This window comes from Mirounga angustirostris, unplaced genomic scaffold (assembly GCF_029215605.1).
Source record: "Mirounga angustirostris isolate CCGP_5_RB_7025 unplaced genomic scaffold, mMirAng1.0.hap1 SCAF_6, whole genome shotgun sequence".
In the NCBI taxonomy this organism is placed as follows: domain Eukaryota; kingdom Metazoa; phylum Chordata; class Mammalia; order Carnivora; family Phocidae; genus Mirounga; species Mirounga angustirostris.
In genome coordinates, this window is record NW_026991714.1 from 26118461 (window position 1) to 26131140 (window position 12680).

At 51.1% G+C, this 12680-nt stretch overlaps 1 protein-coding gene across 2 annotated transcripts in view; it reads left to right on the forward strand.

Annotated features, from left to right (window-relative positions):
* The window catches only part of PLEKHA6 (pleckstrin homology domain containing A6), a 139478-nt gene that overhangs the window by 7699 nt on the left and 119099 nt on the right, over positions 1 to 12680 (forward strand). For both annotated transcript variants that reach the window (XM_064593958.1, XM_064593957.1), the window contains exon 3: positions 3954 to 4011. In XM_064593958.1, coding sequence (XP_064450028.1) covers positions 3954 to 4011 — 58 coding nt within the window. The remainder of the gene's footprint in view (positions 1 to 3953; positions 4012 to 12680) is intronic.

Below are 12680 nucleotides of genomic sequence, written 5' to 3' on the forward strand. Positions count from 1 at the left end.
TGATTGTCAAGAGAAGCCACACCCGTTTTGCAATATGTCAGCCGCAGGGCTCTTGCTCGCCCGAAAGCAATGATCTCTACCAGTGCCCTGCCTGGCCCCACCTCTGACAGGGGTTTCCCTTGGGTTTCTCAGAAGACTCCCTGTCTGCTTTGGGGTGGAGGAATCCTGTCTGCCAGGGAGGCAGGATTTTTTGGGGGGAGGATGGGTAGGACAAAATGGTACCCAACAGAGCACTCTTCGGAGACAGGTGCTCAGCCTCTCTGGAGCTGCCGAGCAGGGGCTGCCGCCGCCTGTAGGGATTGCCCCGGCACCTCTGAGCTGTGGTCAGCTTCCTCAGCTGTTCAGTTCTTGCTCACTCTGTGAGTCTGCAATTCTCCACTCTGAGCATTTCCATGGATAATTTTTTTCAGGGGTGCTATTAAAAAATGTTTTTATAGATCAATCAGACAGAAAATCAATAAGGAAACATAGGACTTAAATCAGACCAAATGAACTTGATAGGTATATACCCAATATTCCACCTCAAACCAGCAGGATACACACTCTTCTGCAGTGCACATGGAACACTCTCCAGGGGTGATCATATGTTAAGACACAAAACAAGTCTCAGGACATTTAAGAAGATTGAAATAATGTCAATGTCTTTTCTGACCACAATGGTATGAAACTAAAAATCAGTTACAAGAAGAACACCAGAAAAATCATAAATATTTGGAGACTAAACAATGTGTTACCGACCAACCAATAGGTCAACAAAGAAATCAAAGGAGAAATGAAAAAAATACCTTGAGACAAATGAAAACAGAAATACGACATACCAAAATCTATGTAGTGCAGCAAAAACAGCTTCAAGAGGAAAGTCCATAGCAATACGGACCTACCTCAAGAAACAAGAAAATGTCAAATAACCAATCCAAATTACACCTAAAGGAACTGAAAAAAGAATAACAAACGAAGCCCAAAGTTAGCAGAAGGGAAGGAAATAACAAAGCTCAGAGTGGAAATCAATGAAATGGAGACTGGAAAGACTGGAAAGACAATAGAAAAGATGAACTCAGAGCTGGTTATTTGAAAAGATAAACAACATTGATAAACCTTTAGCTGGACTCACCAAGAAAAAGAGGGCTCAAATAAATAAAATTAGAAATAAAAGAGAAGTTACAACTGACACCACAGAAATACAAAGGATCGTAAGACATACAATGAACAATTATATGCTAACAAATTACACAACCTAGAAAGAATGGCTTAATTTCTACAAACGTGCCATCTTCTAAGACTGAATCACGAAGAAATAGTAAATGTGAATACAGTGATTACTGGTAAGAAGATTAAATCAGTAATCAAAAACCTCCCAACAAAAACCCAGGAGCAGATGGCTTCATTGGTAAATTCTACCAAACATTCAAAGATTTAATACCGATCTTTCTCAAACTCTTCCAAGAAATTGAAGAGGAGGGATTGCTTCCAAATTCATTTTACAAGGCCAGCATTACCCTGATAACAAATCCAGACAAAGACACCATGAAAAATGAAAATGACGGGCCAATATTCCTGATGAACATAGACGCAAAAATTCTCAACAAAATATTAGCAAACTGAATTCAACAATACATTAATAGGACCATTTACCATGATCAAATGGTATTTATTTCAAGGACTCCCAGAAATAAACCTAAGCATATATGGTCAATTAGTTTATGACAAATGAGGCAAGAATATGCAAGGGAGAAAGGACAGTCTCTTTAAATGGTGTTGGGAAAATTGGACAGCTACATGCGAAAGAATGGAACTAGACCACTATTGTACGTCATACACAAAAATTAACTCAAAATGGATTAAAGATTTGAATGTAAGACCTGAAACCATAAAATTCCTAGAAGAAAACACAGGCAATAAACTCCTTGACATTGGTCTCAGTGATGATTTTTTGGAGCTGACATCAAAAGCAAAGGCAACAAAAGCAAAAATAAACAAGTGGGGGGGCGCCTGGGTGGCTCAGTTGGTTAAGCGACTGCCTTCGGCTCAGGTCATGATCCTGGAGTCCCAGGATCGAGTCCCGTATCGGGCTCCCTGCTCAGCAGGGAGTCTGCTTCTCCCTCTGAACCTCCCTCCTCTCATGCTCTCTGTCTCTCATTCTCTCTCTCAAATAAATAAAAATCTTAAAAAAAATAAAAAATAAAAAAATAAACAAGTGGGACTGCATCAAACTAAAAAGTTTCTGCACAGCAAAAGAAACCATCAACAAAATGAAAAGGCAACCTACAGAATGGGAGAAAATATTTGCAAATCGTATATCTGACAAGGGGTTCCTATCCAAAATATATAAAGAACTCCTACAGCTCAATAAAACAAAAAAAAAAAACACCAAAAAGCAAAACACACAAAACCCAAAATAAAAAAACTATCTGATCAAAAAGGGGGCAGAAGACCTTCTTTCCAAAGAAGACATAATAGGTGGCCAATAGGCACATAAAAAAGATGCTTAACATCACTAATCATCAGGAAAGTGCAGTCAAAACCAAATGATATATTACAGCACAGCTGTTAGAAGAGCTCTTATCAAAAAGACTAGAAATAACAAGCGTTGGCGAGGAGGGGCAGAAAGAGGAACTCCCTTGCGCTGTTGGTGGGAATGCAAACTGGGACAGCCACTGTGGAGAACAGCATGGAGGCTCCTCAGAAAATAAAACAGAACTGCCCTATGATCCAGCAATTCCCCTGCTAGGTATTTATTCTAAGACAGCAAAAACAATAATTCAAAGAGATAGATGCACCCCTGTTCATTGTAGCATTATTGACAACAGTCATGACAGGGGAACAACCTGGGTGTCCATTGATGAATGAATGTGTAAAGATGTGGTAGATATATCCCATAGGATACTACTCAGCCATAAAAAAGAATGAAATCTTGCCATTTGTGATGGCAAGGATGGACCTGGAGAAAACTGTGCTAGGTGAAACAAGAAAGACAAATACCATAGGATTTCACGTTTATGTGGAATCTAAACAGCAAAGCAAATGAACAAACCCAACCAAACTCATCGATAATGGAGCCGAATGGTGGTTACTGGAGGAGAGGGGAGCTGATGGGGAGCCAAATGGGTGGAGGAGGTCAAGAGGTACAAACTTCCAATTATAAAATAAATAGATATATAATGTACAGCACGGTGACTGTAGTCGATAATACTGAAGGCGCATACTTGAAAGTTGCCAAAAGAGTAAATCCTAAAAGTTCTCATCACCAGAAAAAAAATTGTCACTATGTATGGTGATGGACGGTAACTAGCCTTGTGGTGATCATTTCTCAATGTATCCAAATAACAAATCATTACCCTGTACACCTGAGACTAATATAATGTCATGTGTCAATTATATGTCAATTAAAAAAAATTTTTTTTAAAGTCTCTCCATTTTCCCTGGACTGATTTCCTAAGTCCTCAGCATCTTGTCTGGAAGCAGCAGAAGCTAGAGGTGATAATTTGGGCTGGGGTTTGCAGGCTTGAGTCCTGGTCTGATCCCCGGTGAGGCCTGGGGCAAGTGACCCACCTTGGCTCCCCCTTGTGCTTCTGTGATGTGAGGGGAGGGGGCTGTGGGATGACCCTGAGCGCCCTGCCCGGGCAACCATCCCCGGGGCTGGCGCAGGGCCTGGCCCAGAGGAGCCGCTCAAGAAAAGTTTGTCCAATGAATGAGCAAACTGTGCAAGGCAATGATCCACTTGGTGACTTCGCTGCTCACAGACAGGGGGCGTCCCATTCACTGCCATCGCTCTTATTATTTGCTGGAATCAGACGGATAGGAATAATGGACCAAAAAGGTGACATGGTTGGCTTGAGCACTGTTGGCTTGTCTGTGAATTTTTCCTAGTTCTCCCCGCCCCATCCCTCCTGTGTGCAAATCGGGTTTGTGGGGCTGAGAAGAGAGAGTCATGATGTGATTTTGCTTCCTCACAGGATTGCCCAAGGGCTGGGAGATGGATTCTACTCAGGAAGGAGCTGTGTATTTCATCAAGTGAGTAAGATGCAGTTTCTTTCTGGTCTGACTGTTGGGCCTACTGCTGTCCTTGTCCTTGATGGCTGCATTGGAGGGGAGGTGCTTAGAGGGTCTGCTTGGGCACTGAAGGCCTTGGGGGGGGTGGTCTGTGAATGGCCAGGAGGCCTCCAGGCTTCTGAACGTGGCAGAGAAAGCTGGGTGTGTGTTTCTGCTGGTCTGGGAGAGCCATTGTCGGTCATGGGAAGTTTATTCCGGGTTGGAGTGGGTGAGGGGAGTGTTGGGCTGGGTTGAAAAGGCGGGGGGATAGCTCAGCAAATAAAGGAAAGAGGCTGCTTTAGACCCACGTGGGACAAAGGCTCAGAGGAAGGAGCCCGAGCACCAGGATGGCCAAAGGAGCTGGAGGTGGAGCCAGGTGGAGGGAAGGTGTTAGCGAGGGTGCACAGACAGGCAGGCCGGGAGGTGGCCAGGCCCACCCCATCTCTCCTGCTCTCCTGGCTGGGGCATGTGTGATCGTGGAGGTGGCAGGGGTGTGTGCGGTGCTCTGTTTTTCTCTGCGGGTTGGTCACGCTGCTCCATGGGCCGGGGTAGCTGGCGCTCTCAGCAGCTGACTGCGCACCTGGGGAAGGTGTCCCGGAGGTGACCTTGGAAGCAGAAGGTAACTCTTTGGGCTGGGGTCGTCCACATCCACCCGACCGGACTCATTGCCCTCGGCATCGGCCCGGGTCTCTCCATCTCCCAGGCAGGCTGGGTCCTGGCTTAGTTCCCATGGGCGAGCCTCGGCGTGCACAGGCCTGTGCCTGGTCTGGCCTCGGAGTCTACAGGTGGGAGAGCGTGGCTGTGCAGACAGCTGGGGCGCGGGCACCGCCAGAGGAATCCCCGGCCCGGCCACGGACGGAGGGCCCTCCTCACCTCTTTCCCCTCCTGCTCTCCTTCCAAATCTTCTTTCCTCCGTCCGGAGAGCTCATCCTTCCATCCCCTGCCTTGAGACCAGCCAGCACTTACGCCAGCTTGGCTGTTAACCATATTCTTTTTTTTTTTTTTTAAAGATTTTATTTATTTATTTGACAGAGACACAGTGAGAGCAGGAACACAAGCAGGGGGAGTGGGAGAGGGAGGAGCAGGCCTCCCGCGGAGCAGGGAGCCCGATGTGGGACTCGATCCCAGGACCCTGGGATCATGACCTGAGCTGAAGGCAGACGCTCAACGACTGAGCCACCCAGGCGCCCATATTCTTTTTTTTTTTTTTTTAAGGTTTTATTTCTTTATTTGACGGAAAGAGAGAGAGAGCACAAGCAGAGGGAGGGACAGAGGGAGAAGGAGAAGCAGGCTCCCCACTGAGCAGGGAGCCCGATGCGGGACTCGCCCAAGACAGACACTTAACCGATTGAGCCACCCAGGCGCCCCTGTTAAACACAATGGACAAATTCTCTGCTTTGGAGATTGTTCAGATATGACATGACTCCTATGGCCTGAGCTTTCCCTGAAATTGAACCGAAATCCTTGCTGCAGTTAAGATTTATTTCCTCTTCTCTCCTTGATGATACCGTCTGCATACTCCTTATGTACATCTGGTGCGTGAGACCATCTACTAGGTACTTTCACCTGTATTACCCCCTCTCCTCTGGCCTTGAACACGGACCACCTGCTGTAGCCTGGCCCTGACCCTCTCTGACCTCATCTTCCATAACTGGCCAGCTATGGCGATTTTCATCTTTCCCTCCATTGTGCCAAATTCATTCTTACCTCAGGACCTTTGCATGTGCTGTTCCTTCTGCCTGGGAGCACTTTCCTCCTGTTTTTGTGTATCTGGCACCTATGTATCATTTAGCTCAAGTGTTACCTTGTGAGAGTAACCCTTCCTGATACCCCATTCCCTGCCCCACTCTGCTCCTCCTTAGACCCTCTTACTTTTTTTTTTTTTTAAAGTAAATTCTATGCCCAATGTGGAGCTCAAACTCACAACCCCGAGATCAAGAGTCTCATGCTCCACTGAGCCAGGCCTAGCGCCCCCAGACCCTCTTACTTTTCTTCATACCACCTGCCAGGTAGCCAGAAGTTTGCTGTTTCTGTATTTGCTTATTTATTGCTGGTGTCCCCCCACTGCCACGTCAGTCCTGAGAGCAGATTCTGGCTATTTCGTGTTCCACCATGTCCTAGAACCCTGCTGGCGCATGATAGGAATCTAAGATATTTGCTGGAATAAATAATGGGAGATGTTGGGGGATAAACAACAGAGGCATGGCTGACTCCTGTTCCAGCTGCCAGCCTGGAGCATCCTGAGCTGCCCTGGCTCCGTGTGCCCGGTCCTGAACTCGTCCCCTCTTCCTCACCAACACCGATTCCATCTTTCTCAGAAGCGCCACCAGAGCAGAACCCTCAGAGACAGGCTGGCGCCCCATTGCCTGTCGGTTCTCCTCCGAAATATCTCACCCCATGGCCGCAGCCTGAGTTCCTGCCCACATGGGCTCTCACCTGGATCATTCTAGCAGCTTCCCAACTGATCTCCCTGCCTCCAGGCCAGACTGCTGCCAGAATGCTTGTTCTCTACAATGCAAATCTGGTCACATCATTCTGCATTAAAAACCTTTCGTGCTTCCCATCAGTTACAGGAAAAAATCTGAATTCCTTACTCAGGCACTTGAAAGGCCTGCATAATCTGGCTTCCTGCCTTCTTTCTCTAGCTTCACCTCCCATACTCCCCAGTTTGCCAGACCAGATCATTTGTGGTTCCCTCAACACACACCTCCCTTCTGTGCCTCCCAGCCTTTGCAAGTGCTAATCTCTGCTCTCATAGGGCTTGTGTCCACCTGTGAACACTTGCTTTTCCTTTAAAACTCTGCCCATGACATCACACCTTTAGGGAAGCCCACCTGTATTGTGATTGTTTACATGTGTATCATTTTCCCTAGATTGGTGGTTCACAGACTTGAGGGTGCACTGAAATCACCTGGAGGGCTTGTTAAAACAGATCGTTTGGCCCCATCCCTAGAGTTTCTGGTTCAGAAGGTCTGAGAATGTGCATTACCAGCTGGCCCCCAGGGGTTGTTGATGCTTCTGGTCCAGGCACCACAGTTGGAAAACTAGGGGTCTAGTTTGAAAACTCATCCAGGGCAGGGGAGACATAGGGTGGCCGTAAAGTCTGGAAACAGACAATATCACTTCATGACGTATTGCAACGAAATGTCAACAAGCTATTATGCTTTCACGTCTGTTCCCAGACTCGGTGGCCGCCCCATGTGTCCGGAGTGTCAGGGGCCTCTCCGAGAGCTGAGCTTCACTACATGGTCTCATTCGGTCCCCACCACAGCATTATGAGGGAGCTGCTGTATCATCCCTGACTGTTTTAACAAGGCAGAAGAAAACTGAGACTTAAAACTGAGTAAAAAAATGTGTTCAGTGTCATGAAGCTTGTAGGAAGCGAAGCTGGGACTCAGCCCCATGTCTGCCTGATTTCGCAGCCTGGGCGCCTAGCTTAACGCCACAGCTGCCTTGGTGCTGTGCTCAGAATTGGGCGGGGGGCGGGGATTGTTCCAGAAACCCTGACTGCATGAGGGAGGGAGGGAAGGAAGGAAGGAAGGACTCTGGCCCACTCATTTTCACGGTTCCCTGCATCATCCATTCCCTACAAAGGCTTGTGACATTGGGTTGGTGGGTGAGTTAGAAACTCTGAGGACCCCGGACGTGGATCCCGAGAGCTAACAATAAAAGTCAGATACACAGACAACTGGAGAAGCTATTTCTTTTCCCTTCTCAAATTTCAATGAGCCAACGTTGACACTTGCCCAGGATCAGACGAATATGATCACCGTGTGTCAGGAAGGCCTTCCCCTCACGGTGTTTGGGAGGTGATTCTCGTGATGCCCACGATGTCATGGCTCAAGCATGCCTGCGGTTTTTAGGGTGTCTCTTACAGGCAGGTGGTGCAGAGAGAAGAGAAAAAGCCGGGTTAAAATGTGGGGGAAACCGCGGCAAGCCTTGTGCGTGTACCACATCGATCCAGTAGAGGGCGCCAAAGCACACAGGATCGGCCTCAGGACGGCCTCGAAGCCTTCGCTCAGGGGTGACCCACGGCCGCTCCAGGGCCATCTCCACCATCCTCCGCCACATCTCCTCCACTGTGGGTCTGGTAGACTTCTTTCACACGCTTAGAGATCTGGGTACGTTACACCCATTCCTGATTTTCTCTGGCCCTGGCTCCTCCCCTGCTTCCTGCTAAAGCAGCCGGCTGCTGAGTTTGCCAATTCTGTCTCCAAGGAATGAGGCTCGGGGAGGGAAACCCCATTTTGCAGATGCAATAAACTGAGGCCCAACAGCCAAATAACTTGTTCCAAGTCGCTCGGTTGGTAAGGGGTAGAGCTGGGGTCGGAACGCAGTAGGCCCTCAAAGATAGCTCATCACAGGGGGCTCCCTTTTCTCTCCCCAGTTGGTTCACTCTGACGGGGCGGGCGGGGGGGAGGGGCCCGTGTGGACATGGCCAGGGTGAGGAATGGGTAAGACATGTCTGAGGGGCAACAAGTCCATCAGTTTCATGGCCGCCTGGACTGTGATGACATTCAAAAGTCAGGGTGGCCCAGGTGTTTAGAGACTGGTTGTGACTCAGAGTTTTGGACTTTCCCCTTTGAGCCCCGGGGGCATGGATTCTAAGGGCGCTTTCTTCCCTCACGCCTCCTCCTCATGCCCTCTCCACCTGAGTGTCACAAAAATCTTGCTTCTCCTCTGCTGGGCTCGTAAGAGAGAGAATATATGTTTGGTGAAGGAAGTTTCTTTTCTCTGCTTCTCTTTACCCACCCTTGCTGGAACTCTAAGACCCTCCTGCTGCAAGGTCTCCCTTACCCCGCTCCCCAAAATAAAGGCACTGCTCCAACGGCAGTCCTACCTCTGGTCTCTCACGCCCCCAGGGCCGCCCAGATCGCCCAGAGGCATCCGCAGGGCCAACTCAGAGGATCTGTCTGCAGCCCTTGCCCTCTGTCTGCCAGAGAGGAAACCCTCCCAGCAGGCCCTTCTGTCCGTCTCCTGCCTTTTTCAGCTGCCCGAGGATTGTGGGGGTTGGGGACTGGGGTCCTCATCCCCTTCCCTACCCTGTCTGTCTCCCCCTGGATGCTGTAATCTCTGGCCCCAGCCCTGCTTTACTCCATTGGCTCCTCAAGGCCAGAGACGCCCCCAGAGCCCCTCATCTTTGTTTGGCTGGAAGCCGGCTCTCCCCCTGCCTGCCGTGGGCCGACTTGCCAAGTCCTAGAGAGCCAGGGCGGGTGGGTTGGGCTTAATCGGTCCTGCCTGGCACTAGGCCTGTACCCAGGATTTCTCTGCCCCTTCAGCTGAGTGCCTTTCTCACAGCCGAGGAACTCGGCATCTCAGCTGGGCTGGGGGAGTGGTGGGGCAGGGACTTAGGGATTTCCCTCCCCGCCAGAGCTGCAGGCAGGTGCATACTGCTCTAACCTGAGATTCTCAGCTCTGGCCTGGCCTACTCTGGGGTTGGAAGGACAGGCCTTGTGGGAGCTCTCTCTGGGGTGTGTGGGACTGGGGTGTGGATCAGATCCCTGTAATGACCCCCCTCCCCACTAACAGGGTTCTTCCTGGACCCTGGAAAGGAAGCTTGTGCTCCTTTCTTTTTAAAGAAAAAGACTTCCGTTGGTTAAATGATGCTTATACTCAGATCACACTGAAAGAGACCCACAGAGAAAGATAAATAGTGCATTGGAGTGAAGAGAAGCTTCATTTTTGAAATCAAGTTGTTGTAATAATAAATATTCAAAAAAGATATAATAGTCAGGTGGGTGAGTCCTTGCAGATGCCCTTCATCTAGCTCCTGCTTCTTGAACTATTTCTGTATTCAGAAGTGAGCCCCGAGCTCCTCTGGTTTGCTGTACAACTTCTGGGTCTCCGGAGCAGGTGGGACTGAGACCCCACGAGCCTGCCCAGAAGTTCAGGTGGGAATATTCCATCTTCTTTCCATCTTTCTGATCCTGGTTGTGAAACTCAGCCTTCCCCTTGCACTTACCCATTGTCACAGAGAATCTGTTATTGTTCCAGCATCCACAGAAATGTCAAGAGAAGGAAACTGAGCCAGAGAAAGAGAGATAGAGATTGCGAGAGAAATCCCTTAAGATGGGGCTACGATCCTATTGTCCGAAGCCCTCCCTTCTGCCTCTGAACAAACACTGATACCCCCTGACTCGGCGGGCATATCTTTGCCCAAGGTCACCGGAGACGAATTTGGGCTGGAGACCTAGGAGGTCCTGGCACCTTGTCATGGGTTCCAGCCAGCTGCACACGTTATTTTTTGCAATTCCTTGTGCTGGGGGAGGGGATGTGAAGGTGCTAGGGCCCCTACCAAGCCCTCCTGACACCCAGAGATGTGCCTGTCTCTTGGGTGGAGAGCCGCAGAGATGAAAGGCGCCCACAGGCAGGTGTGCTGAGCCCCCATGATGCCAGACCCCTGGGCACTTTCTGGTTCCCTGCACTCTAGTGGGAGAACAGCAAACTGCAGCTTACATGGAGGAAGGTGGCCCCAGATCCCCTTTGGTGGGGGGCAGCTCTTCCTGGTGGTGGAAGGCCAGGAAGGCTGTGCCCAAGTACTCCATCCTCTCCTGGGCGGGAAGCATGGGTGGTTAGCAGCTTGTCGCCGGTGTGGATGGAGTTAAACCTTTCCAGGGACTATTTACTCCTGATCCTAAGTGACAGCTTGGGGAGGGAGAGTCACGTGGCCCTGAAATCCCCGCGGGAGCCCATGGAGCATGCCCAGCTGCTTCTGCCTGGGAAAGATGCTGGATCCTGCAGTCACCACAACAGCATCCTCTCCCCGCGCCAGGGACCTGCCAGCCGGAGAGATGACTGATTAGACCGGATCAGATCCAGAGCCCCGCTCTTCAGAAGGGGGCCCTGAGGGGCGGGGGAGGAGGACCCCAGCTGGCCGGAGCTGGGGGAGGGGTGCCTCGGGCGCGGAGAGTTCGAGCGTTTCACCGCGGGGCTCACACCTCTGAAGCCGGTGAGTCTGTCCTGATGCATCATCAATCGTACAGAGGAGGCGGGAGGAGGAAGGCTGTGCTCTCTCTGGTCGGCCTGGCAGCCGTGTGAGTCCGGGCTGCTGACACTGCGGAGCCACTGCCTTCCCCATCCCTCATTCTTGGCAGCCTTACTTGGGGATCATGGATGCTGAGAATGCTAATTACAACCCGCTCTGTGCCCCCACCCCCGCCTCTAGAATCCCCGGTAAGGGCTGATGTTGTTGGAATTTATTACGTTTGAATTGCATCTCTTGGGTGAGGCCAGCTTTGGGGCTGCCAGCCCCCTAGGGTCTAGCTGGGCCCCCCCAGCCTGGCTAGAGCAAAGAGGCCAGCCCCACCCTGCCTCTAATCTTGCCAGAAGTGAGTTGAAGGCCAGCAGGAAGGAGAGATGGAGGGGGGTCCAGGGGTCAGGCTCGGGTCAGCCCCAGGGACTCACCTCCCTCAATGTGGTGAGGGGTCACGGCATGTGTATTTTGTGGGTCTGAGGTTGGGGCCCAGGGCTACTGAGGCTCTTGAATTCCTAGGGGCAGCTGATCTCTGGGATCTCAGATTTAGTGGGGAGCACCTGAGTTGCTGAGGCCTGGTACGTGGGCCTGGGGGCCTGAGGGGATGGGTTCATAATGGTGGGGGTCAGGCTGCAGCTAACAGAGCCTCAGCCTTATTGTGTGAGGTTCTGGGCAAAGCAGCAAGGTGGGGGAATTGGCAGAGAGGGGTGGGGGGGTAGGGAGGGGGTTAGATGGGAAGGCAGAGGGAGAAGAGAGAAGAGGCTAGAGAGAGGCTCTTTGTGACCACAGGCCAGCCAGAGAAGGGAAGAGAGGGGGCTGGAGCCTGGGAAGGCCGGAGACGGGAGAGGCAGGACAGAGGGAGCTAGCCCTAGGGTGCAGGGGTGGGGAGGGCTGCAGAAAGGGGGAGGTGGTGGGAGGGGATGGAGTTGGAGTCAGAGTCCGAGCCAGAGAAGGTCTTCTGAGCTTGCAGTTCTTCCCCTACCCCTATAGACCCCTTGCCCTCAGTCTGGCAGTTTGGGTGGCTGGCTCCCTGGGGGGGTCTCCTGAATGCCTGGGGGTGGGAGCCATGTGGGCATGTCTCGGCCTGAGCTGGCTGTCCAGATGGCCTTGTCCAGATCGTAGGCATCCCCCCTTACAAAGCCCCCCCAAATCCTGGCTTCCAGGTCCCTCTGGGGGAGCACGGAGCCGGGGAGGCTTTCTGTGGCCTTCCACCGCAGCGCAGCTGCATTTCAGCTCGGGCAGGAGATGAGCAGATCCCGGTGGTGGAGAGGAGGTGGGAGGGAGGTCCCATAGAGGCACAGCGGGCGCTGGCTCCTGGAAGGACCAGGTAGTGGCCCGAGGCTGGGAGCCATCTCCCGGTGGGGGCAGCTGGAGGGGCCGGGGCAGGCCTCCTTGGCCCCACCGCTGGGCTCCCTTACAGAAAACAGGCGGCTCTCTGTATCTGCTCACAAGGGCGCAGAGTGCTGGGCTGCAGATATGAATTATTAAAAGTCCTTGGTTTTCCAATCAGTGGCGAGGTGATAACTGTGTTAGCGCTGGTGTGTAATTAATCCTGGCGGGCGCTGTGCAGGCTCGAGACAATGGGGGCTTTTTTTTTAAATTTTTTGCCGGGTTCAGCTTTTTTCCCATCTTCACAGGAAGGTGACGGTGCAGGATGCATTACACAGACAATTACTTT